The 27859-nt window shown below is 41.9% G+C and overlaps 1 protein-coding gene and 1 long non-coding RNA gene across 2 annotated transcripts; both read left to right on the forward strand.

Annotated features, from left to right (window-relative positions):
* The first annotated feature begins 18695 nt into the window (after positions 1–18695).
* LOC134466385 (uncharacterized) lies at positions 18696–20629 on the forward strand. Its single transcript, XR_010038291.1, has 3 exons — positions 18696–18774; positions 20094–20228; positions 20463–20629. It is a non-coding gene; the product is annotated as an uncharacterized LOC134466385 (long non-coding RNA).
* A 2800-nt stretch (positions 20630–23429) lies between these two features.
* On the forward strand, positions 23430–27850 carry LOC134466032 (uncharacterized). The gene is made up of 6 exons (XM_063219931.1): positions 23430–23587; positions 24070–24163; positions 24352–24681; positions 24802–24973; positions 25742–25881; positions 26249–27850. The coding sequence occupies exons 1-6, from the start codon at positions 23430–23432 to the stop codon at positions 26570–26572; spliced, it is 1218 nt and encodes a 405-aa protein (XP_063076001.1). The 3' UTR covers positions 26573–27850.
* Positions 27851–27859: the final 9 nt, after the last annotated feature.

Raw genomic sequence — 27859 nt, forward strand, 5'->3', positions numbered from 1 at the left:
CACAGTTGAGTAACACGGTTGAGTGTTTTGAAAGTGTTTTTGCGCTATTGATCCCTTATGTGTTGGAAAAAATCCTATGAACATACACTAGGGATTATCTCTGGAGAAGGAAGTCTTGTATAAGGAGGGTGACTATATTCAAATCAGACGTTACAGGGATTTATGATGAAAAATGTGTCAGTCTGTATCACAGTGACTCAGAAAATCCTACTTATGAAGCTCAACAATCACATTTTCTATATCAGTTGCACAGATTAATGACAACATTACTGCTAAGGGACATAAGCACTTTCAAACATATTGTTTCAACTCTGTAGTATTTTTATATATGTTTGAAATGACATAGTATTTGTCCATAACACTGTTGACAAAATAATTAAGCAAATGTTCGCTTTCATTAGAGTATTTATCAAATGATTTAAGATTAAGCTTGGCAATTTTTTTGTTTGGAAACTTAAATATATACACTATGTAAACATCTAGGTCATTTAGTTGAAAAAAAATACTGATAATTGACATTTTGCTTTTGCCAAAAGCGTAGGGGAATCGTAGAATCACTCATAGACTAATCTAGGTAAGGACATAGACAGTATAGACATAGACAGTACTTATACATGGACTTAAGACAGTATGGACATAGACAGTGCTCATACAGACATTTAAAGTGCAAGACTGGACAACAGAAGACTTGTAGAGGACATACATTAAGAGGTATTGTTGTGCTTTTGTGCTTTTCCTAAAAAAAGTCCTTTATAGTGTTCTGACATGGTAATAGTAGCATTTTGAAGAAAAATAAATATTAAAAAGGTCTGTCAAGTACACCAGCAGCAGTGTGTGTGTGTGTGTGTGTGTGTGTGTGTGTGTGTGTGTGTGTGTGTGTGTGTGTGTGTGTGTGTGTGTGTGTGTGTGTGTGTGTGTGTGTGTGTGTGTATGTGTTTAGTGCAGGTAGAAGGTGCGGTGTGCGTCTGTGTGTGTGTTTGTGTGTCTGTGTGTGTGTGTGTGTCAGTGTGTTTATGTTTGGGTTTAGTGCAGAAAGTGCAGTGTGCTTGTGTGTGTGTGTGTGGTGTGTGTGTGTGTGTGTGTGTGTGTGTGGTGTGTGTGTGTGTGTGTGTGTGTGTGTGTGTGTGTGTGTGTGTTGTGTGTGTGGGCGTGCATGTTTTGAGTTAGTGCAGGTTGAAAGTTCAGTCACAAGTATAGTAGTGCAGGTGGAATGTTCAGTCGCAGATATGGTGGTGGGGGATGGGGGGGGGGGTTTCAGTGGCCTTGCTGGCTAGAGGCTGACAGTGGAGGGAGAGTGGGTTGAGTGTTCAGCAAGAACAAGACATTTGTGAATACATGCTTAACAACTGTCTTATTTTGCTTAGTACATGCCTTACAAGTTACTTACACAGGCATTAATATTGTATGTATTAGTGCTAATAGATGTGTCCCTAAAATAAAGTGTTACCGAAAGACTGTCTCTGGATTTTTTTCCCTTTTTGGATTATTGTACATATAGGAATATGGATGATGCATTTCAACACAAGTTCCTGATAAATCAATTCACATAACAAACATAGGCCTAGTTGACTGGCTGGTGTATGTTATTTCCCTGTCATAATACTGTGTACAAACTACCTTGACTCCTGACCTCAGTGTAAAGATTTTTCAAAGACCACAACTCAGGTCCACATAGACCAAACACATGGCCATGAGAGCACAATCAATTCACCTATAAGAGATTACTGTATTTAATGTGCTAGATTTGACAGAAATGCTATAGCATAATAATAAAAAGAAGCAAGCATGCAGGCATAGAGAGGCAAAAGGAAAACTGCTGCTCTGCCTTCCACACGAACCGAGGAACAGCAAAATTAAAAACCGTAATTAAAAGCCTGCATATATTGCTTTTAATAAAGTGCTGGCACTCTTTTGGGCCTCGTTGTGAATTGGTCTCATAGTCCTTGTTCTCTTTGAAAGGAGTGCTTATATAAAGGGAGAAAAGTATTAGCCTACAGGTTATAATTGTTCCTTTTTTTTTAAAGAAAAAAGAAAATCTGTGTTCATGCTATTTGGCATATTCATGTGCTCCATTCGAGAGAGGTAAAGCTGAAGCCCGAATGTGTCTCCTTGGCAACTAGGGTTTGAATCCCTGCCAGTGAATTAGCCTTATCAAGCAGCGGGGCCAGCATTGTGAATGCAGCCAGTGGCAGAGCTGTGATTGCAGCCCACCTTAAAGCCATTGGCGAAGTCCTTATAACATGGTAGGTGCATTGTGAAGGTGAAGGACAGATATGTACAGTATTTAGCCAAGCCAAAAAAAATCCATCAAGCGGGCAAAATGCCGGCACTGTCTTCACAAGTCCTTTTGACAGAAAAGTTGTTCTGCTATGTTTCGGTGTAGGCCTACTACTGTACATGCGCTGTTTTATAGTAGTGGTAACTATTTCACACCGACAGTATATTGGAAATGTTTTTTTTCCCACCTGTAATGTCATATTGAAACATTTACAAGGTTCCTGCCAATATCAACTATCACCATGACACCAAAACAGATTAGGGTTGCAGTTCCTGGGCACAACACATACCATGAAGTAATCACCTGCTGCTATTGTTTGGCATCCTTAGTGTTTTCTGCTCTATGCCAGTGGGGATACCAATATTGGTAGACTCTGGTGTATTGTATATACAGCTCACTAGTCAGTAGTTATTTGCACAATGTGCTCAATAGGGCCCCAATAGAAAGAAAGACAACATGCTTAAAAAGTATGCAGAGTATCTAAAGGTTTTTTTTTTTTTTAATGTTGTTGGTAGTTTACTTTAAAGGTGTATTATTATTATTATTATTTTTGTTTCACAAGTCATAAAGAGAACACATCTTGATTAAATCTCTCATGAATGTGATATTCATAAAGTCCAATTAACATGCTTCAATTTCCCTTACAGGCTCCCTTCCCTTACCCTTGCATCAATAGTAAAGAACAATGCCTAAATACATGCATAAGAGTAATAAAAGCTTGAAGTGTTTAGGCCCATATTACTGTCAAGTAGATGGGATGTAATTTCAATAATGTCATGCTTGTAGTAATGAGATTAGAGTAAAATACAAAGTGATTTGAGCTAAATTTAGTAATGCATGTTTAATCACATTAAATGTGAAGTCATAGCTTCACTTTCATGTATCCACTGTTATTGTTCTGGGACGTTGTGACATCAGCTATCTTGGAAGACTGTTTCAATAGTTCTGAAATTAATTGAGGAGGGCCGTAAGGGATTGTCACATTAACACTGTTGGCAGAATATGTTCCGTCACATATGCCATGGTGACTATTCCATGACATGCAAAACATATTCTGTTTGCCTCTATAAAGGCATCTGGATGCTTTTTATTGGATCTCGTCACAGACTGAGCAAAGGACTGTGAATAACAGCTACCGTATGTGCTATTCAAAATCACACTGCGAATGCACATTTGTGACAAATATCTAGTATCACCTCAAGCTAAAATCACCTCTCACAGGCCCATTCTCAGGTAGCAGGTGATATTGCATGTAAACATGCAATGTATAACAATCCTGCTACTGAGACATGTTATGTTCCTTGTGCATATTGTCCATGGTTGTTAAAAAAACAAACAAACAAACAAAACCTCAGATGGATCCACAATCAAATTAATTCATATTAAATCCATGTTTCTTCTGCAACGAAAGGATCTAATAAATTGTGTCTATTATGAATGAATGGTTTCCCACTCCCACATACATCGTAGGAGACTATGAACTGCTAGCAATGGGCATATGGGTGATGGCACACATCGTCAGAAACATCTACAGTGTAAACGCCAGCGCTATTAACCACCGATTTTTCTCAGTTCTTTCCTGCTTCCAAGTTTTTGACAGAACGGTCAGATATTTCAATGGAAGGGAAACCACGCTGTTTTTTTCTGTCTCTTGATACCATACAATTACTTCCACAGTTGAAGGCCCCTGCCCTGAGTGCCCTCCTTAGCTTCCCCTGGCTGCAGATAGCTTTACAACAGCATGCAGTCCGGCAGAGAGAGAGAGAGAGAGAGGCCAAAGCCAACGCAATCCAATAATGGCCCCCAAGCACTTCTTGGCCAGATTGATCCAACCTGCTCTTGCCGTTCCTCTGAGCACTATTCACCTTCACAGAGAAGACAGAAAGGTGTGCGTGTGCGTATTTGTGTGTGTGTGTGTGTGTGTGTGTGTGTGTGTGTGTGTGTGTGTGTGTGTGTGTGTGTGTGTGTGTGTGTGTGAGAGAGAGAGAGAGAGAGAGAGAGAGAGAGAGAGAGAGAGAGAGAGAGAGAGAGAGAGAGAAAGAGAGAGAGAAAGAGAGAGAGAAAATGAAAGGCAGAAAAAAAGAGATGTGTTTATGTACGTGAGGAGAAAGTGGTCCTCTAAAGAGAGAGAATAACAGGGTTGTTTTGCTGTCTCTGGCCAGGCAGTGGAGTGACAGCTCATTCAAAGGGAGCCGCCACTCCTGTCAGGGGAGGTGAAAATACCCCTCAGGTTAACAGCTCTCAACCTTCCAAAACTGCAGTCTCCCTATAGTGGTTCCATTTTGCCAGCAGATGATTTGATGAATAGTTAGGTTACTAACGATAGGTTTTCTACACGTCCTAGGACTGGTTTACTGGAACTTGATTTGCCAGCGGTGGTGGTGGTGTGAGCTGTGTTTTCTACCAAAAACCTCCTGAGCACATTCGGGTTTGTGTGTGGACTTAAAAAAAAAAAAAAAAAAAAACCTTATCCCACACAATCGCATGCAAATGCAATTTACCCCCAGTGCACATTTGCTTGATTTCATCCAGTAGCAAACTGCCTGGGTAGCAACTTAATACAGCGTACAGGGAAATCATGCTGATATTTCATAAGCGATACAGCTCAGGAGAGAACAGCACCAACACTCAACTTGCCTCAAGGATACAATTCATCTTTATTCCTCCGCTCCACACTCCCCCCACCCCCCTTGTCTGATGCGCTAATATAATCAAGAGTTTGGAGCACAGTTGTTGATTAAGGCAACTCCATTCATCATCGCCACAGCAAACGGCAGAGAGTGCTTTTCCGTGCAGAGAGGGGGGAGGGGAGGGCAGGGGAACGGAGGAGAGGGAAGGGGAGACGAGACGAGACGGCCATCAAGCCACCTCCCAATTTTTTCTTCGCTCTAAACTGTTTACTCATCATCAGTGATCCATCCACATTATGAGTCCATCAGTCACTCCCTGCTCAGGATGGAATCTCCACACCGTCCTGATAACACCACCCTTCCGAAAATATCTTGCTAACACTCTCTGTGAACTCCACAGTCGTAGATGCATTTGTAAATGGGAAAAATAACGCATTCAAGAAGATTCATAATGATTAGCATAAGCATTCACATCAATTTGTATATGCTCATCAAATCAGTTCATACCGTTACACCTTTGAGAAATTGTGGATTATTATCAAAGTAAAGTTATTTCGACCTGATTGTGGTGACAAGACAATGGACGTTGTGGGACAGCTGTGGCATAGGCCTAATGGTTGGATACTGGTTGGAGTGTGAGGCATTGAACCCACCATTTCTCCAGATACTTTGAGAGGCCTAAATAATACATATCTGCTGTGAATAAGAACATTAGCTGAATGTAAAGTAATAATGCTACTCCACATTTCAGATACGTCTTTGAAGTCAGGCCATAACGTAAGAAACATTCTGAAGTTCAACTGAAAGGCTACACCACTGGGCTGACATCATGTTCACTATAAGACTTTTACCTCTCTGGGTATCAGCAGCAGGCTTTTATCTTTTTTTGATGTTAATGTTAAGGCAGTAAAAATATTAGAAATCCCAGAGAAATATCCTAACCCGACTCAATTAGGCTACTCCACTCTCCTTTCATTGGACGCCTACCACTATCTTGTTGAAATTTTTTGAGTAGGCCTAAATTCTGTGCTAAATGCTGTGTTCTGGCCTAAATTCTGGGCTGACAGTTCACTGTAAAACTTTCACCTCTCTGGGTATCAGCGGCAGTTTTTTATCCTTTTTATGTTAATTTAAAGGCTGTTAAAATAATTAGAAATCCCCAAGAAATATCATAACCCAACTCAATTAGACTACTCCCCCCTCCTTTCGTCGGACGCCTACGCTACCAGTACTTTGTCGAAATTTTTGGGTAGGCCTACATTCTATGCTCATGCAACTGACCAATTAAAATATATTTCCCTTCCTGGTCTTGGCTTACTGTCCTGGTGGGATTCATTTACTCTGCCTTTTAGAGGGCTGGTGTTAAAGATTGTGGTTTATGTAGCTCAAAATGGCTGGCCAGAAGATTTTCAAATGAATGAATGAAATATGGATGTTCACAGTGTGCATCCTCTAAAAGCTCACACTGGGATGATATGCAATGCCTCAGGTAAGATTCTATGCACTGCCAAAGAAATATATGTGTGTTTTTTAATCAACCGTCTGAAACAAAATAGCTCATCCATATGCCGAACTGCTCGTGTTTACAGTAAAATGGAGGGTAGTTCTGACCTATATCCCCTGGGTGTTCCCTATAGCAACTGAAGGAGATCTATGTTGACATGCAACTTATTCCACCAGAATAGAGAGGGAGAGAGAGAGAGACACAGACAGAGAGAGAGAAAGAAAGAGAAAGAGAAGGTGTGTGAGAGAGAGAGAGAGAGAGAGAGAGAGAGAGAGAGAGAGAGAGAGAGAGAGAGAGAGAGAGAGAGAGAGGTCTTTTTCTCTGTCAGGGCTGGGTTGGATGTTATGCGATTGTGATGTGAAATGTGGCAGCTGCTGAGCTGAGTCCTCCACTGTGTGAACTGACCCCTGAAGACGGCGAGGTCACGGGCCAGAGCAGCTAGGTAGAGTTGACCCTCGGCTTCGTAGCGCTGGCATATTCATTGCAACGAGACTTGAATTGAATTTCAATCCATCTGCCTCTTTCTTCCCCTGAGGAACTTGTTTTCTGCTTCAATTGCTTTGTGCATATTATCTCCACAGTGCATTATGATGCATGAAAAAATATCCATGTCATTAGTTTATTTGTCAAGTAATTAATTACTTTTGATGTTGCATTAATCCCCATCTTTTGGGTTTAAAATTAATTTTCTCGTTTTCCCCTCTGTGTGGTTTCTATTAAATGCATATCAACCAGAAAGCCATTTTTGGGACCAATCTTTCTGACACTTTCCTAATTATGCCAAACTCGTGAGATGTGCAGTTTGAAACCTGCAAATTAAAAAATCCCAGCTTGAATGCTCCCTGAAGATATGCGCAAGCTACATAAGTGTCTAAATACAGACCTTTTTGCAAGGCAAAAGGACAGCTTTTTGAAAACTCCACGTCTCCTACATTTGCAAATTGATTAATATTGGATCAGCTGTTCCATTTACAATACATGTTCAGAGGTAACTGGGCATGCAACTGTCTGAGGGTCAGCAAATTCATAGTGATGTTTGCTGGATGAGATTTAGCCTACATGCATCCACATTTTATTAGCAAGGCATCGTCTTTGAAAATGGTCTGATAATGTTACTGCCTTGCCTTATTTGTCGGAAAAGATCCCCTGAACAAAAAGGCATTCAGTCTGTTTTTTTAAAAAAAAAATTGGGCTTATTACATGCATACCAGGACGGGATAGGAGTCATGTTTATCACACTAGTTCAGACAGTATTTGACTGCAAAAAATAAAGGCTCGGAAGCTTTCAGACCCTCTGAAAGGGGGAATGATGGAAAAAGCCACTGGTTTAGGGCTTCTTCTACAGTGGCAAACGAAGGATTCTCTGAGAAACCTGCAGGAAAACCTTGGGGTCCTTCCACGAAGCACTACTTCCAAATAGATTCCTCTAAGAACTTTTAGGTTCCTCTGAGGACGTTTAGGGATTTTCCTATAGTGACAAACTGATGCTTCTTTTGGGAACTTTCAATTTTCACAGTGTAGCTTGTTGTGAATGGGTCTCTGTAGCTACTAACTAGAATGATGACCCCCCTGCTTACGTGACAGGCATGACGATGCACATGTAGGCCTACAACCTTATGTGGAAACTATCCAGAATTGATTGTGGCTTCTTGGAATCGTTTGAGGTTGGTGGTGGGTGGTAACATGTCCTCCTAGATCTCAATCTAATGAAGCACGTGACGTGACCTGTGCTGGTTGAAAGGATTATTCTTTTGCTGGTCATTAAGTCCATGATCATCCATTTCTTTTATGGACAAAGGTATCATCTATCAACTGCAAGGGCAGTTTGAGCGAAGCTTCCAGCAGAGTATTTTTTAAACATTAATTAAAATCAAGGAATGTGGTCGTGAAGTCCTTTACAGAGGTCTCTGCTTCCTCGGTTCTAAATGGGCTGACTATCTGGGAAAAAAAACCCCATATATATATCCTTGAAAATATTACTTTTTCTGACAGTTTTGCCCTTGACAGTGAAAGTGCAGATTATTGCGAAGCCTTATATTTGTCCAGAAGTGTTGGGCAGACCCACATTTTTGGAGGAATATCATGAACTGTTCGAGCCAAATAATAAATGGCTCTTATAAATAAGCTCATCCAGCCTCATTTCCCCTTCTGTTTCAGTAGTCGTATGATATCTGTAACAATACACTGGCCATGAATGGCATGCAGTGCACAGGCTCATAATTTCATTAATAATGTGGCTGATCATGGCTGTCCTTCCCAGAGTATGTGTATGCCATCTGGATTTGCCTAATGAGCAGACACAGTGTATTACAGCTGACACTTGGAGCAGGACCCTGGACCATATTGAGTTCCTGCATGAGGCTGGGCTTCGTGTGGGTACATAAATATTTTGACAAATGGCTTTGGTGACACCCTGAGCTTTTAAACTGAGAATGCTGCTGTATTTATATCAGTTAATGGTCCTCGTACCTGCTCTTGTGCAATCAGGGAAGCAAATCCAGCTGAGGATGTGTCTGCGGGGTGAAAAAAAAAGCAGTCTTCCCACAAGTCCTGGCCCCTGGAGTTGTTAAGTGTTGCTGGAGATGTGCCTAGACTTAAATCATTAAACCGTGTTTTGCAGACCAATGCTTCATAACTTGGAGCCTGTGGATGTTCCCTGCCAGATAAATGGCTCCCAGGGCGAGGCTCTCTCAGTACATGCAAGCACATACATCTCCTGTTTAAACGTGTCCTCTGGCAGTGCAGCCCCAGCAGATTTGTGAGCCAGACGGGGATGTGTATGGGTATATATTTCGTACACATGGATGTCTGAACGGAGCCACGCATGCCTTAATCATTCCAGTTACGTGAGAAAAGCGCGGGGTGCTGAACTTGAGCATTAATGAGGGATTAATGCGCTTGCCATTCCTGTTTGTTTTTCACTTCCTGTCTTTTTGGTAAACACTGACTGTTCATGCTTGATGTTGTGATTTAGAGCACTGGCATGGTTTTCAGTCAGGGTAGGACGGAGAGAATCCTGAAAAAAAATGAGTGAAAATACATGAGGTTAGTGAGAGAGAGAGAGAGAGAGAGAGAGAGAGAGAGAGAGAGAGAGAGAGAGAGAGCAAATGAAAGAGAGAGGGAGGGAAAGGGAGGGAGTGAAAGTGTGTGTAATGATTCTAGAGCAATGTGCAGTTTTGGGGCTCTTTCAAGGCAGATGGCATCATGTCCTCGGTAGGCTCTTTTTGTTGGCAGTTCTTGCTGCCGTCCAGATTGTCCGCGCTTTGTTGTCATTTGGAAGACAATTAATCAGAGTGACTCAGAGTAGATATAAACAGACTTTATGGATAAATGAGCAATAAGACGTTCATATTCTTACTTCTTTTATGACTCCCCTGGCTATGTCTGGGTCAACTCCTGCCAAAAAAAGGCTACCTCAGTATACCTCGAATGACACTGGCACCAGAGGAATATTAAAAAACATCTTTTAATCAATTGGAAGAAAATGTGCAGGGCAGAGAGAGAGAGAGAGAGAGAGAGAGAGAGAGAGAGAGAGAGAGAGAGAGAGAAAGAGAAAGAGAGAGAGAGGATGTCTGTGTGTGTGGCTATAAATCATTGGGGGTGTTGTGGGTAGGGGTGGTGTGGAGTTCACAGTGTTTTTGGCTCAGATCTGTCCCTGTCAAACTAATGGTCATCCGTTAGTCTACACACTTCCTTTGACAAGGACGCATCACCCTCATTTACCCAGACTATAATCACTCAAGCTGTGACTGACAACAGACAGGTGTCAAAGAATTTCCTTTCTTTTGGATTTGTGGGTCTGTGTTACATGATGTTAATTGCATGCCACTCACAGTGAATCATTTCCGTGAGCAGCGGTACCATGGTCATTTACAAAGTGGCCTTGTGAGTGTGTGCCCGTAACAGCACATTTATAGCAAATATAAATAAGCAAAAACAACGGGCATTTCTGCCATCTTGAAAACATTGGAATTATATCTTCTGTGTCTTAACAATGCTTTACGTTTTTCGGATGTCGGGACATGATTACTTGATGTCAACATTTTTGACAGAAACTTTTCACTCAGGAAAATCACCAACTATATCTTTAACCAGGTTTAACCAGGCTTTTCTACCAGCTACAGAACAACAACAAACCCCCTCCCCTCCCCTCCCCCACCCATTTCCGGTTTTGATCCGCTCCATAGTATGCCTCGTATTGATCTTCAGCAAACTAATGAGTGCGCCAGGCACTGCATTACGCTGGCCCCAGACTCATTTGTATTAAAACTCAAGCAGATGTTTGTGTATAAAATGCACGCTCCGGGGCTCTCCAGCGCAGAGGGCCCTCTCTCAAACCCCCTTTTGCAAATGGATGCCAAATTAGGGAGCTCATCACTTATGCCTCTGAAGCGCCAGTTTTGTGGCCCATAGGCAGAATGGGCTGGGCAACTGGCTAACCACAGCAGCAGAGGGCCGGAGCCAGTCTCTCTCTCTCTCTCTCTCTCTCTCTCTCTCTCTCTCTCTCTCTCTCTCTCTCTCTCTCTCTCTCTCTCTCTCTCTCTCTCTTTCTTTCTCTCTCTCTCTCTCTCTCTCTCTGAGAGATAAGAATGCCGAACTCCGTGAACTGCTCCTTTCATGCACAGCATGTACAGCACACACAGGTAGTAATTGTCTAGCCACACACAGGTCTTTTTTTTTTTTTTTTTTACAACAGAACAGGAGAAGCAGAATTCATTCTGCCATGTTTTATTATGCAATGTAGTATTATGCATTTTTTTTTGTTCCTCTATCAGCATGTGTCTTACAGTGCAACCTTGAGGCTGTCCTTGCCTGTTCGGAACATTGAAAATAGCGTCTCTCTCTCTCTCTCTCTCTCTCTCTCTCTCTCTCTCTCTCTCTCTGGTAGAAGATTGCAGTGAGTTTTTATTCAGTGGCAAGATTGATCCATGTGAACTTTTGGCTGACATTAATGATGGCGACTCTCCCTCTTGGTGGCATGCTACATCTTAGGCCCCTATCTGAAATCGATAGAGGCCTCCTCTGCTGCATTAGTATGATGGTTTAAGCACTGGGCCTGCATGGGAGGCAGGGGGCTTTGCAAAGGGGGCCAATGTCCTCCACTCTTTCTCACCGCTCCTGAGTCCCATCCTCCTTGCCTCTGACTGAGGAAGCCTTTCAGTGATGCCGCAAGCAGGGAAGCTGACAGGGGGGCGGGGACAAAGGGATATGTTGTTCCCGGGCCCAGGGAGAAAGGCGGCCCAGAATTGGGTCTCCATTACGTTATATTTTATGTTTTTCTTTAACATCTCTATTTTTATTCATCTTATATATACTTTTTACTTACATTTACTTTTTTTTGCACAATCAGTATGTTACTGTTGCAACAAATGAATTTCCCCATGTCGGGATAATAAAGGGCATACTACACTACTATACTATACTATACTATACTATAATACTATAATATACTATACTATACTATATATTATATGTATGGGGGTTGGGGGCCCATTTAGTTTATTTTGTCCCGGGCCCGGCCAAAGCTGTCAGCAGCGGCCCCGGCCACAAGCATCCAGCTGCGCTCTCACTTACTTACTTAGCTGCAATCTTACTCACTGTTCCCTGTACCCACACAAAGCCCCACAGTTGTCTTTTCACATAATATTTCCTAGCACCTTTCTTTTTTTCCCTCTTCTTATTTTTCACCCCTCTCCTTTTGACACCTTTCTTTTCTTCCTCCTTTATGTGTCTCTTCTTATTCTCTTTTTTTTTTACCCCTATCCTTCTGACACTTTTGTTTAACTGTCCTTTGCTTTACCTATGTCTTCCCCCCATGTGTCCCTCCTCTTTTTCATCACTGCCTCAGCCTCTCCGTTGTTACCTTGTATTTTTTCCGCCTGCCTTTCATATGAACCAGAGTGCCATTGGATGCAGAGACATTTATTTTGAGATCTGTTGTTTTAGCTTTCTGGGTATGCTCAAAGTTCCTGACCAGAGGATTCACACTTCATTTCACACACAGCACTTCAACTGCATAGGCCTCAGCTAACAATGTAATTCTTGCAACATATCTGGAAGAATCCTGATCCTGTTTTTATTGGGATTTTATTTATCTCACCTCACCAAGAAGTCTAGCATATTTCCAGTCTGACCCGTATAGCAGTAATATCCAATGAAGCAAAGCTTTGAAAAATAACATAAAATGCACAAAATGTAGTTAATATTTATAACATTTGCAGAAACAATGACAGTAGTACAACATGACTTTTTTCATTGGGATATTTGCATTAAATTTAGAATAAGTAAATAAATATATAAGTACGAATCAGAAATGTCCGGTGCAAACAGCAAGATCACAGAAAGGGGCTGGACTTGGCCTCAGGTATGTGCATAACCAAATAAAGAAGAATAGCATCAAAGTAGATTAAAATCTTAATTTATGTTTAAAAATGATTTCATTTGAATATGAACATCTTTTTTTACATTTCTAAAAATGGGCCCACTGGGAAATGCCCAATATGCCAGATGTCCAGTCCAGCCCTGTTTTCCTTCAATGTCCACTTCATTGTCGCTCAGTGGTGGAACCACAGACATCATATATGAAGACTAGATACGTCATCGCGTATTTCAAGCACGTCCGCACAGGTCGGCCATATTAGAGCAGCCTAAACTCTCCACAGACCCTCCGTTACAGCTGAAGTAAAGTGAAGAGTTGAAACGTTGGGATACTTAAAAATTTATTCTGTTGCTTCGCTGAAATATTGACACGTGTTTATAAATGGTAGGGCTCCTTAAGACTGGGGTAAAACGCCCAGGAGAGTAATAGGCCTATGCTTCCCACTTAACCTATTTGTCCAAAAAAATAGATAGACCTAGAGCTAATACACATTTTAATCATTGCTGTGCATTACGTTGACGGCATGGATATATTAATTGCATCAAATTATAGACGACAGAGATGACGTACTGGAAGAGAGAGCCTACAGCGCAACAAGTTAATTCTATCTGGATGGCTTTAGCGTCACGACTCATTTTGAACACAAGATGGAGCTGTCGAAACCAAAGCAGAATGTAGACTAAAGTGAACGTTTATCTGTTATTTTACTGAAAATATAAAAGATTACTTTGTGCATTTGTTTATGGGGTCTATTTAATTACCTGAATAAGCCTACTGAATTATATTATACATGATTTTAGACCTATGAACATTATAATATAATGTAATATAATATAATAATAATGTGGATATGCATCACTATGCAGTATCAACATATACTTTCGTTTGGAATTTTTTATATTGTGTAAAAAACCAACCCTTTCGAAAATCGAAATAAATTTGAGGGAATTATGGCCATCTGAAGAGTATACAACACCAAAAACTCATTGCAACTGGTTGAGCCAGCAGGCTGCTCTATCATGGCCGCCATGCGCGGACGTTCGGCTTGCATGACGGGAACGCGGACGACGCATCTAGTCTTCATATATGATGTCTGTGGGTGGAACAACCACAGACCTGTATTAACCTAGACTGGCAATGGGCGGTTCTAGCCAGTGGCAGCTTTTCGGATTGACTGGGCGCAGCCATCTTTGCCCTTTTCGCGCCCTGTGGGCGCCTCCCACAGACGTAGCCCCGCCTAGTGGAGACTATCGCAGCTGTGACCCATAGGAATGCATACGACTTCAAACGGTGATGACAACGTTATCAAAGTGGGTTTCAATCATTTTTTTGTAAGATTTTGACAAGTCGTAACGTCTAAATTCTCACTCCACTAATGAAATAACCCTCACTACCTCCAAACGTTTTATTAGAGAGCCTGAAGCTGAGCGGTCTTGCCAGATCGGGCGGTTTCCCGCCCAATCGGGGCCGTTGAGGAAGGCGGTCTGTGGGTAAAAATGGACGAAAATAATCAGTATTATCTGGCAACCCTGAAGCCGACCGTTTTCGTTGCCGCTTATGCAGGTTTGTGGATATTTGTGACACTGAATCGGCCATGCTTACGTGTGTAAAGCTTAGTTTATGTACTTAACTCAGATGTAATGACAACTGTGTATATAGGTATGTATATTTCTTAAATAAGCCGTACGTTTTCAGTGAAGCTACCGGTAACTGTGCTATTATTAATACCCCCCCCCAAGGACGCTGAAGGTAACCTAGCAACAACACGGCACAGCACATTGCAGCTGTGAAAATAAGGAGCCACTTGAGAGCGAGACTTTTCTAGAACATTAATTTCTACTAGAGCTATTGTTCTGAAGACGTTACACATGGCCTGACCCAACTTAACTAGTGAACCAGTGTTGCAACAAAAACATTTTTTTAAAACCCCATCGGTGCATGACGTCATTACGTAATTACGGGAGTCTCCACCAAGATGGCAGACTACGATTCTGAGGCTCTGAGAAATCCGAAAATTTCGAGGGGCATTGCCAGTCTAGGTTAATACAGGTCTGTGGGAACAACCTTGTCTGGCGGCAAACGCAGTTCGAAAAGAACGCGCAAGGCAGCATGGGTACTCCCAGGCTAGGAACAACCTCCCAGAGGCAGCAAGACTAGGCACATATCTCTCAACCTTCAAGAAATAAGTAGCCTAAAGACTCTTCTCTTTTGTGACTATCTACTTCACTAATGCTTGAGCTGGCCCAGTCCCGGGGTCGAATCTATGGCATGTTGTATGTGTGTGTGTGTGTACTCCACTTAACCTTGTGCTAATGTATAGCAAAAAAACCAACAACACTAACCCTACATAGCATCCGCACTTGTTGTTCTGTATTGTATCTACTAGTGGCAGTGCTTAATTTGTAAATCACAAGGTACCGGAACGCAAAACACATATGACACCACAGCGATGATGAGTTGGACAGAGGTCCCGGAACGCACAGAAAAAAATACGAATAAACGAGGGGGGGGGGGGCAATTCCCTACATTTTAACGACATTGAGCATGTCAGCTCATGGAACCATACTTTTGTTTTTTAATACGGTTGGCAATCCAATGGCCAACAACCATAGCCTATTAAATGATGTAATGACAACAACCAATATTTTAGTTTGATCGCTAACTTTATGCTTAGTAGTTTCAGCAAATGCAGTGCATGGAAATTATGCTTTCCACATGAGGTGAAAAGAAACCGAATCGGTCTTCTACTACCCATGGAAAGGACAGCGCATGGCTTTCCAATTGTTATCCTTTCCCCGTATTCACACAACGTTGGCAAATCCACGCTTTGTTGGCGACTTTCTTGCATATAATTTGGCTAATCCGCATGTGCTGTTGCGATATGCCACTTCACTATTTCAAGGGCTCGTGCACTGATGGTAAGCGAGCGGCAGCGAAGACGGCGATGTTCCCTAGACTTGGCTTTTCACACTGACTGTCTGCTCGCGCTGCGGTCCGATTGAAAATCCCTCCAACCAGTGCTTTATTTGGAGCGTGTATGCCATATTTTAATGAAAAATCACATTGTCTTTGCTGTTTTCGTGCTCAAATTGACTTGTAAGCAGCTGTCGGGTCCTGGGAGGGAAGGAAACGCGCGCACTAGGCAGAGCGCTCGCCAGCCGTGGAAGATATCATCCTCTCACCTCGGCTATCTATCCTTTTTGCTACATGGCTGATTAATGCACCAAAAGTGGCCCAGGCGCCCGTGCCACTATAAACTAGTATGTCCAAAACCTTGTGCGCCGACCAAAATTTGATGAAAACTTTTAAACAATGTTTGGCACAGCCAGGCTTTCCATCTCATCCGCGCATATGAACAAACAGCGAGGGAGGGGCAACTTCATGTAGCCTACATTTAATCAGATACTCGGGATGGAAATGTAGATCCATAATAGTTATGATTCTTAAATGTGTGGGACAAGCAGTAGGCTGCCAATTGCGCTTCCCTCACCAAAATAGCCACTCAAACGCTGGACTTCTCCTGCAATACGTGGAGAGGTCGCCACTTCAGAATCCTCTCCCTTTCACTCAAACACTCTCACTATGTCGAATGTCATATATGATTAACTGTTGCATGCCCCTGCGTCGCGATTATAAAATATGATGTCGATCTTTTTTTTTAAGTCGGTGCGCGTTGCCTTCAGCTCTACCATATTGTAACGTGCAGCCGACTGTAGGCTATTTTAAAGTTTAAAAGGTTATGAGTTGGTTTAGCCTTCGTTACCTTTCCAAATATGAATAAAACCACTGACCAACACATAAGAAATAACTTAGATCAACACAGCGAATATCTTTTTTCTTTTTTTAGTAGTGCACTTTTGCAAACCCTTGTTTGCAGACTCTCGCGCTCGGTCTCAATTTGGAACAGCGCACATCAGTGTCTACTGTCTAGCTTTCGTGATTCAGAAATGGTGATCTTCTCGGCGCGCACACTTCGTGGTTCCTTCTCGCTTGCTCACTCGTGGTTGTTGCGATCCTGACAGTCTCAAACCCAATGTATAGGCTGCACGGTGAGATGGGAAATGTAGCCTAGTGAACATCATGATGCTGCGCTCTCACTCCTGAGGAGGCAGAGGTAGTCCGTTATAATAGGCTATATATATAGGCCCTATTTTATTAATTCACGGGAGGTGCCGGATCAGCCAAAATAAGTCCCGGAACACAGGGGGGTCAAAATTACGAGGTGGGGGATCCTGTTCCGGCATGTTCCGTCTCAAATTAAGCACTGACTAGTGGTGTTGGCTTACTATGATTATGTAGGCCTACTGATGTGTACCTCTGTGTGTCTATGTGTAGAATCTGTGTTGCCAGACAGAAAAGGACTGGAAATGCAGTAGAAAGGTAAAAGCCAATCATTTAAGTCAAGGGGAGGGGCAAAACTAGCTTCTTTTCAGAAATGGTGTGGTATTAGCCTCGCGCACCATTCTACGTACTTCCACCAAGAGACTTGGCTCAGAAATATTCTAGTAAGAGGAGATAGAACAGGTACATAGAAATTAACGGTGAAGATTCGTAACGCAAATATGGCGTCTACCCGCACATCTCCCGCCTTTCTGGTAACAAGAGCCAATGTGCCTGCTGAGCTGCGTTGCCAGTGATCCAATCATCTGGCTGCATCGGCGCACGCGAAATTATGCACATGCTCAGTTTTGAAAAGCCGTTGCTCTCGTGCCGTTATGGAACTACTGCGCCTGCGCTCTGTCAAAAAAACCGTGAGAAAAGTGGCTCAAAAAGCTTTATTTTGACTCGTATGACACAACCAAGTAGTCTAGATTGATCAGTTTTTCACGGTCGTTTCAACCATATGGTTTTCACAACCGCTGGGTTCCCCTCCGTCCTATACTCAGTTTCCCCATTCATTTTTCCCATTGACTCTCAGATCTGGTCTACTTAATCGCGAAATAGCACCCCGGAGGCGTCACCAAGATGGCCGCCATATGTCCCCTCTCATTCTAGAATCTCTCTGCTTGGCTCCGCATTACGTATGGTAGGCCTACCGGTTTTCTGTGGAGCGATGTTGCCGGTAGGATTTGGCCAGTGTTCTGACAAACGGTCCTACATTGTAATTTTATCCTGTTGTAGGATGTTCTGTCAGACATGTCTGTTAAACGGTCCTACATCGCCGAAGATAGACAACTTATCCTGATTTTTCAGAAAATGTCCTTCCCGCTTCTTGCATTCGTGTCAGATCAAACAACCTCCAGACCATGAATACGAAATGAAATGGTAGTATTATGGGATGGTCAGGACCAGGACCAGGCTTGTGTGGTATCACTTTGTCTGTGTTTTAAATGTATTCTCCTATCGACTTAGGCCTAAGCACTTTTCTCTTCACTCATTCTTCAGCATACAGGCAAGTCATATACTGATGGCAAGCTGAAATCCACCACTTTTCAATAATATCACGTCAATATAATGTCACGTCACTGTCATATCATGTCACTGCTCACCAACAATGAAGCAGAGAAAGAGAGATGTGCTTTTCAGAGAAAAACAGATGTGCTTTTCAGAGAAACAGAGATGTGCTTTTCAGAGAGGCAGAGATGTCCTTTTCAAAGACAGCGAAACACCAGAAATAACAGCAAATGCAAATCCTTCTGTATTGTATATAAATCAAGCATCATTTAACAAAAGGCTTCATGGTGTGTATTTCAACACAGCAAATGTGCCCGAGTTAATTTTTCAGTGTTGGTGTTAATTAACAGGGGTTACAAGTAATTTTACTCAGAATTGAGTAATATTGACCCCTTCTGGAGTCAGTCCCGGATAGTGTCAGAGTTAATATCTGTCGTTATGTTAATATTTCTGAATTTACACTGTGACTCGTTAGATTGGACACACCCACCCTTTGAATTTCCTGCTGGAGCATTGCCTGGCTGGGAGTGGGACCCGTCAGCAGCGGCAGCAGTCAACCATGTCGTTGTGAAATTTTATCTATTATATGGTAAGTTACGTTTTAGTCGGTAAAAGTGTCAATTTTGGACTTATATAATCGCTTTGTGGTTGATTTTGTCCGCAGGGTAGCTAAGCGAATTAGGCCAACTAACAAACCTTAGCTAGCATGCTATAGCCAACACGGCACCGGACCAGGGGTTGGTAAAACAAATAGTCCCTCAAATAATTTATGTTTTCATACGGGAAGGCTTTTTGTATAGTATGGGTGAATTTAACATGCTGTACACGTTTGGAGTGTAGTATATCGACATTTGCAAGTTACGTTGTAGGGTTGTGGCTAGTTTGGTAACTCGGTGTAGGGGTTAACTGACTACATTTTCGGTTTCCTATTGCTGTTTATTGATAACACATCGGCGTTTGGGTCTGTTTGGTTGCCACCGTCCTTTGAAATACGTAACGTTATGGTAGTTAAATCATGCGCCCCATATTGAACCGGTAAGAGACGTGATTTGTCCCGTATAATCATGAATGGCTAGAACAAGGAAGGTCTCCCGCATATCAACTCTAGAACCAGCTGTTGTGAGCGCGACCAAGTTGAGGTCTGTGTTTGTTCGGTGCTCGTGCTCCATCATGTAGAGCTAGAACAATTATGAAATCGTGGTCTGTGTCTGTCTGATCATGTTAAGCGCTTTCTTCACGAAGAGAGTTAATTCGGGGTCTTGTGGTTTGCAGCTTGCAGACCCTCGGTAAGATTTGGCTTGTTTTTTTTTTTTTTTTTAGCCTTGACAAGTGCGGCTGGAAAGCTCTGCGTGTTTTCAAGCCTATCTTACAGTTCCCACAATGTTCGCTCACAAAACACAGCACCGCACAGGACAAGTGTGTGTGTATGTTTTGTTACAGTAACTTGATTTTATTTTCCTTCATCAGGGTCAGTGTCACGTTGTCCGTTATGTGTTGGAACTAGTCACTGCAATTGTAGCCTAGTGTTCAGTCACCCTCCTTTACACCAGGGCGAGGGTCACTGTGTGTGATTTAGTAATAGGCCTACCTCAAATAATGCCATTTTTGTCTTTAAAGCAACATGCTGGTTCCTGTAGAATATAATGTAGTCAGCAAATGGGTCAGGGTACCACAGGCCGAGGAGGAGTACAGTTACTCCCAGTTTTTGCAAGCAGGTAGGCCTAACTGTTAGGCTAATTTGACTGTTGTGTTTATTTGTGCTTTTAAGGTTTTACAGTGTCTTTGTTGGAAACTGCAGATGAAAGTTATATTTCCTGCTAACTCCAGTGTATTTATAGTTCAGCAGCTTTGCTCAATGCATGGTTGTTGTTCCCATACTTTGCTAATTGACAGTATTTTGTGTTTCAGTGCTGGTGAAATTCAATTGGCCAGATTCTGCTTCTTTGAGGCTGAGGGATTCATGTAATGTGGAAGTGGATTCAGACATATTTGATGAACTCTTAAAGTCATCAGGGGTGTTTTTCAAGGCAGAGGAATGTAATGGTAAGTGATTGCAGGCGCATATATTTAATTATTGTTTTAGTTTGTCTTCTACAAAAGGTAAATTGAGCTATAACATATTTCCTGTCTCGGTCACTAGGCTATATGCACACATTCACTACCTTTTTTGTCTTACATTATTGGACAAACTGATTAATCCAGGTGTGTTTGAAGTGAACATAGGAAACTAGGAGCAGGATTGTCAATTGTCATTTACAATGCTGTATTTTTTCTTAGATATCCACACTGAGGTGACATTCTTAGAGGGCTCATCTTCATCAGACTGGTCACCATCATCATCATGTGCATCCCCAGGGTCATCATCAGGTACTGACTCAACAGTGATACTGGAATCTACAAAGACTGAGAGAAGACAGCTTATTGAAGGACCCCTGGATGTCAATGTTGCAAGAGATGTAAGTTGACCAAATGCTATCGACCCTGATGTCAATTAAGACCAATGTCGAGTAGGGGTGGGCGATATGGGCAAAAAAAGTTATCTCGATAATTTTTAGAATTTTCACGATAACGATAATTTGACGATAATGCTGTGCTGAAGAGCTTTCACTTTTTGAATTTAATAATATGCATATGCTGGACTGTAAAGTAATACTTCATCACTTGTCATGAAAACATATCCATGTAAATAAAAAATAGGTTTATGATGTATTGCTAATGATTCTGTTAGACAGTCATTTTTGACTGGAAACAGTGCATTTGTAGATAGGAATCAGAACCTAACTATGGCAGCTGCAAATTGCATGTGTTGGATTTCACACATTGTAATTTAACTCTCTGCGCTAGTCTAACTTAACATTACTTGTCCACCTAAGCAGTTATGATATCTATACATGCAGGTGGGTGTTTGAGTAGTGAGTAACAGCCAATGTAGTTTTAGAGAACAACATTGCTTAGCTTAGTTCGCTAACTAGCATGCTAACGCGATTTCTCAGACCAGAGACAAAGCTATTTCTCTTCCTAACTATTTGGCTTTCCATAATCACAGACAGTTGCTGATTAAAGCACATAGTTCCAAAACGCCCTCAGCATCATGCAATGGCTGGTTTAATGGTTGAATTCCTCATGTAAATCCACCATTTGGATAACAGCAACTCTCCTTCACTGCCCAGCAGCAGAAAGCTGCACGAGTGACACGACACGAGACCTCTCTCTCTCCGTCTCCTGAAAACGCTGCAGCCCGCCCCTCTCAGCTCATTGGTTCACAGACTTATTCTCCAGTTCACAACAACATTACTATTGGCTCAAAGGCTTGGCTGTTGTCGCTGTCTGGAGGAGTCCTGTCACAGCGCTTTGTTGAGTTTAGCGACTTCATAAAAATAGGGTCGTTTGCAACCACGCAGCAAAAGATTTGATCAAAACGTGATTTGCTTGGTCATAAAAAGGAGGGGATAACTGCGTCGCAACCAAGCTGGACACATCAGGACGACGAGATTTCAACAGCGGCAAAGAAGGTGGATCTATAGGTCTGTGGGTGGATCTACCTATTTTGACAGCGGGTGTACCAGGGCGCCCTCTCGTGGAATTAAATAATCATTGCGCTAATTCCATGACGTGCTTACCATCGTCGGCACATGCTTGTGAAATGCGAGACTCTCTCTGCGTCTCGGAGAGAAATCGGGTGGTATTGTGGTAGAGATACAGGTTACCACTCAGTGAATCATGGAACAAGTCTTATGTGATGATTTGGCTTCACTTCCATGTAATAATTCAGTTAATTAGTACTCACTTTAGGCTATTCATTTTGTGTTTTGGGACCAAAGTCGTCATTCAGATAGGACCGTTTTAAAAGTACTTAACAGCGCCAACCCATGCTGCGAGGATTGAACCCAGGTGTTCAATATGTAGCTTTACCATGGCGCGCCAACCACAAAGGCCACTCTGTTTCGTGCACTTTCATACATAAAAGACAAGATAAGTCTCTCGCAACTGGTCTGTTTCCACATTAACCAGCAGCAACTAAAGACTCTCCGTGTTTCGGTGCAGTTTCGAATCGAGGACCTCATGAATGGAAGTCAGGCGCGCAACCACTACTCTAACCGTCGAGCAGGCGGCCCGCGGAATAATACTGGTTTTGTAACCTACGGCATACACTCCTAACGTGGCGAAGATGGAGCATCTGACGACAGGGTGGTTTGTTTCTTTTTTTTTTCTGTTGTAAGTGGGTTGTGCGACCATACATATGGATGATACCAATCTGAGTATGCTGCATTTGTGCATGAAATGCATTTCAGCATGTAGAAAATGAAGCACGTTCAACTACACACACATGAACCACATGAGCTATGAACACCAATCACGGCAGATTCCTCACATCATGGAGGAGGTCTTCTTGCCCGGCAGTAGGTTTCTGCTACTGCGGAGTTGCTTGACAAAAAATTTGTTCCCGCGATGGTTCAACGCCATGTGACACGACTGCCGCGCAGAGGTCACTCCCTTCAACTGCGTCTTGAACGGCAAATTCTAACCATGATGCTTCACGCGGACACACTGAGCATGCTCGCTCGTCAAAATTACGCCATCACGAACGCCCTTAATATCTCGATATTGCAAAATTACTCATCGTCAAAACAACATTCACGATAACTTCGCAGACGATATGTATCGCCCACCCTTAATGTCGAGCCTTATATTAAAGTTTCACAATAAGTATATTAGTACTGTAACTTCAGTAGCTGTTGGACATAGAGGTAGAACATAACACTAGAGTGGACCCGGCCGCCCTTTTCGCGGCAATCCGTAGCTGCCATTTTTTGGAGGTAGACCTGAGAAATGGAAATGAATGGAGAAGGAGGCTCATCTCTGTCAAAATCACTTAATAATGTGAAAAATGTCCATGAACACACTATACAAGGACAATAGTTGAAGTGTGTTGCATGACATTTCAAATCTGGTCTTTGAATATGTTACTTCATATTCACACAGATTTAGTCCAATTTTTGACTGAGTGGGGTGTGTTCTCCATTGATTTGTATTGACTGAAGGTACCTACACTACCTACACAATATTGGAGGATACATGTGCCGTTTCTCTTTACTGTCGTGAATTGCGGTGTCAACTCTAGTGTTATGTTTTACCTCTATGGTGTTGGACTGAAGATGCTCTGCTATGATGGCTAGTTTTCATTGATCATGCCAATCAACTGTTACATCAGATGAAATACCTACTGTGCTTGCAGTGTGAATGATGATGCAGTTGTCGTTTCAGATTGTTAGAGCTGCTCTTTGTTCAAAGCCCAGTGGAAAAGAAATATTGGAAGAGTATGAGAAAGCAAGCACCCTCAGTGATGTTACAAGAAGAAAGATGGTCAACATTCTTGTGGCAGATATGGTTGAGTACCATGGGTAAGTGAATGCACTTGCAATATTGGATTGTGGTTGTTCAAATGTATCATTAGCTTTTATTTTTACTCAGCTATTTAATTTTCTCTTAAGTTGTAGTTTAGCTGTTTATTTTATTAAGCTTCTTATTTAGTCATTTAAAAAAACCTTTATATACTTTTTAAAACCTTTTTTATGTTCTGCTTAACCCATTGATGCCTAAAGCACCTGCATAAAAATGCCTGCTAAATGCTGTAGCCCTTTTTGAGAAAGGGTGCTGTAAACCTACAAAAACCTTAATATCCCAGCATCGCTAGCACATAAAAACATGAAAATAATTGCATTTAAAAGCCAAGACCCTCTTGTTGCACCCATGACCCCGAATGCTGCATAATGCATCTCTGGGCACTAGGGTCAATGTCGCTCTATGGCATCAATGGGTTAACTGTAATAAAAAGTACTCATGAATGAAATTTGCCATTTTTTTGTGATCTCTTTCTTCCTAGGAGGGTACCTCAGGTAAATGTGCGGAACCTCTATGCACTTGGGATTACTACACTGTTCCCAAAATTGAGTGACCCAGATTCCAAGAATGGCTATGTGAGTGCGAACCATAATGCATCCTAGTATATTCTGTGTATATTTTTAATACTGTTTTTGTCAGTAGCAAGTCTGCCAGTCCTGGGTGTGGCATGGCATCCCTTGTCTGTGGCTTTCACTAGGGTTAAAAGGTTTTCCTGTAGTTTTTTTCTCAGGTGATATGAGTCTCTGTTTTTCTTCATCAACAGGAACATTTTTATGATCATCAGAGTGGTTCGGGTTATCTAGCGTGGAGGCTGAAAACTGTTCAGCGGACCTCTGCTCAAGACCGCAAAAAATCCAAGACAACTTTCCAAGAGGGCCCAAAGACTCCACGCAGTATCCATTCAGATGAGAGGCAGTTGACCGGGGAGGAATGTAGGGAAGCCATATTGGCGATGAAACACTCAAGTGATGCACTCCTTGTCAGAAATAAGATGAAGGCCACATTCCAGCACAGACAAAGAGTCATTCAAGACCCAGAAAGTGCCTCTACTGTCCTTAATCTCTTTCCCAGATTCTTAGATACACCTGGTTTGGTAAGCACAAAATGCTCTCCTGACAATTTTGTGGTTGCCTTATTTTGCTTGACTGTTTAATTGATGCATATAGTGCCATGACAACTGTGTTCTCTTCCACTTCATCTTTTCTGTTTTAAGATTGACCAAGATTTCTCAATGATCTTTGGTGAGGAGGTGTCTGGTAAATTCCTCTCCAAGTGGCCAACCTTTTTCAAACCGAGAGTCATCGCAGATTGCTGCAAGAACCTAACTCCGAGTCCGCATGTTGATGAGCTGCTTCTGTCTGCACAACATGAGTCTGACGATTGTGGTAAGAGTTAACAGGCTTCATAATCTTAATAATCTGCACACATCCACTACTACCTGAACTTGAGACTGCTCCTGGTTTCCTGTCTTACATTATTGAACCAACTGATTAATCCAGGTGTGTCTGACATCACAACTATTTTCAAATACTAATGTAAGACAGGAAACCAGGAGCAAACTAAAGTTAACCCATAGCCCACTGAATAGTAGATACTGTAAATTATTCATGCTTTCAGTGCAAAAAGAAAACAGGACATTCTTGTGTTCTCTCATGTTTTTCTCCCCTTTATTACAAATTATGTGTGTACACACTGCTTCTTACTGCTAATCATATTCAATCCATCATGTAATTAAAGGTGCACTGTGTAGGATGTGACCAGAGTAGTTATTGCAACTATGCTGCTCATTGAAAGTGTTTTCTACTGCCACATTTGATCTTTTCATGAATATTTACTAAATAATGAACTAATATTTACTAGTATGACCAAAGTACAGTAAGTTTTGCAGCCAAAATTGTCTATTTCTGGACATTCAAAATCGCAGATAATGGAGAAGATCCCCCTTTTCGTGTATGAAAAGTGCAATTTTCCCAGTCATAATGAATACTTACAATTACTTTGTAGATGGTGGTAGTGTGTATTTGTGAAAAAGGTAACATTTATGTGTGGGCAGCATGTATTTTTGAAAGAAGCAACTAAAATATTATACAATGCACCTTTAAAGAAAACTGAACTGTAACTGATGCAGCATTGTGTCACTTCTATTCATGCAGTCTGGCATTCTGAGGAGTGGGATTCTGAGATGGCTGCCATCCTGCTTCTGCTTCACCTCCTGCCTCCAACAGTTAAAGGGAAGAAGAGTGGCAAGATGAGTGCGTCGGAGGCTACTCGACGCCTGATCAAGTTCATGAAGGTATTATAAGGACTGTACATCACCAATGCAAGGTTTTCAAGAGCCAATGTGGCATTGTAATTCTTTAGATGTAGTTAAATAGTTTAAAAAAAGTAATGCACCCATTTATCACACAAACATAAATTAATGTTGTATACATTCATCGATCCATGCCTTGCATTCATCATTAATATATCAAGTTGTGTATTGTTCACATCCATTCATACATTCATTCGCACATGAATTAAAATGCCTTGAGTAAAAAACATTTCATCACACTCACTCACTCACTCGTGGGGTCAGACATCCATTCATACAGTCAGTCACACATGAATTAAAATGGCTTGAGTAAAAACATCATCACTCACACTCACTTTTTCACTGACAGGTGGGATCAAGCATGGAGACCTTCCTTAAAGAAACTGACCCCAGACAGCCCTTTCTGCTCGGTGTTGGAGAAAGAAGCAGCTGCATCCAGGACTTCTACATCATCGTGGACCAGAAGGCCATTCCCTGCAGGATGCAGACCCCAGTTGCTGCCTTTGATGAGCTTTTCAAGGCACACTATGCTTTTGCTGTGTCGTATGATGATGCCCTGTCCAGCTTCTTCATCTTCATCCAAACCACTGTGTATGGCATTGACGTCGGCAAAGCGAAAGAAAATCCCAGGGTAAAAGAAATCCGAGCAAGACTTCTTCACTGTGAGGTTTGAAGACTGTACATTTTGACCAGAAATGTACACATGTTACCTTTGTAAACGACACCACACCAGTTGTTCAATGTTATTTAGACACTTGAAATTTGAGCATGGATTGTATCCCGCAAAGTCTCTGCAATTGAACTGTGGAGAACCTGGTTGTTTTAACACTTTTGGTACGTATTCTGGTTACCAACGTCACCTTTCTCGAGTGCATAAAGACTGTTTTGATCCAGATCCTGTCACCAGTTTTGAACTTGAGGCTGTGGCTGGACCGTCAACATCAGTGAATGTGGATCCTCCTATGAATGTTACTACACATGTTCCTGTTGAAAAGAAACACATTCGGGACATGTGCAGCTCTGTTATTGCTCAGGTTCAAGCCTCAGGTGTTCCAGAGAGCACTGTGCAGTATCTAGTTGATTCAATGGAGGAACTGGTTAATGATGTTCATGCTCACGCAAAGGATGCTGTTGTTAATTGTTTGTCTTCTGATGCATCAAGAGAAACTTTGGAGAGAGTTGAGAGTTGTTTTGATCAACTAGAAAACCCTTTTTCGTGTTTGAACACAGAAACTAAAAGGATGAGGCATTTTGAAAAGAAATGGAATATAGTAGATATCCCTGATATATGTAGAGCATGTTCTGGGTGTCCGTTTTGATGTAAGAAGAGACAGAATAACAGGCACATATAGGCAAGTTCCAGTCAATGATAAGTTCATGTATGTGCCTATCCGTGGGTCTCTCTCATCAATGTTTAGTAGCAAGGAACTCTGTAACAGTTTCACTGAAGTAAAACCACAACAGGAGGGATTATACAGAGATATAAGTGATGGGTCCTACTTTAAAAATCATAGTTTATTTTCTCACCACGAACATGCTCTTCAGATCCAACTCTACTATGATGACATAGAAACGGCTAATGCTCTAGGATCTAAAAAGGGAGTGCACAAACTTGGATGTGTTTATTTTGTTTTGAGAAATTTATCACCAAAGCTCAATTCTGTGTTAATGAATATTCACCTTGTTGCTCTTTTTCACTCAGAGGACCTTAAGAAATATGGATTTGAGCCAATTTTGAAGCCACTTATAGATGATTTAAAGATTCTGGAGACTGAAGGAATACAGTTGCCCTTTTTAGCTACACCTGTGAAGGGTTCAGTCATTCAGGTCACAGGAGACAATTTAGCTCTACATGCACTCTTTGGTTTCGTCGAATCATTCAGTGCGACATACTGCTGTAGGTTATGTTTAACTGATAAAAGTCAATATCAGTCAGTTTTCAGTGAAGATCACCCAGGCT

Source organism: Engraulis encrasicolus, chromosome 16 (assembly GCF_034702125.1).
Source record: "Engraulis encrasicolus isolate BLACKSEA-1 chromosome 16, IST_EnEncr_1.0, whole genome shotgun sequence".
Classification (NCBI taxonomy): Eukaryota; Metazoa; Chordata; class Actinopteri; order Clupeiformes; family Engraulidae; genus Engraulis; species Engraulis encrasicolus.

What these genes read in the sequence shown, in the direction of transcription:
- LOC134466032 (XM_063219931.1), top strand. Translation starts at nt 23,430, where the DNA reads ATGATGCAGTTGTCGTTTCAGATTGTTAGAGCTGCTCTTTGTTCAAAG. An exon ending in TCTTAGATACACCTGGTTTG is followed by an intron (nt 24,682 to 24,801) that starts GTAAGCACAAAA and finishes TTCTGTTTTAAG; the next exon opens with ATTGACCAAGATTTCTCAAT. An exon ending in GCCTGATCAAGTTCATGAAG is followed by an intron (nt 25,882 to 26,248) that starts GTATTATAAGGA and finishes TTTCACTGACAG; the next exon opens with GTGGGATCAAGCATGGAGAC.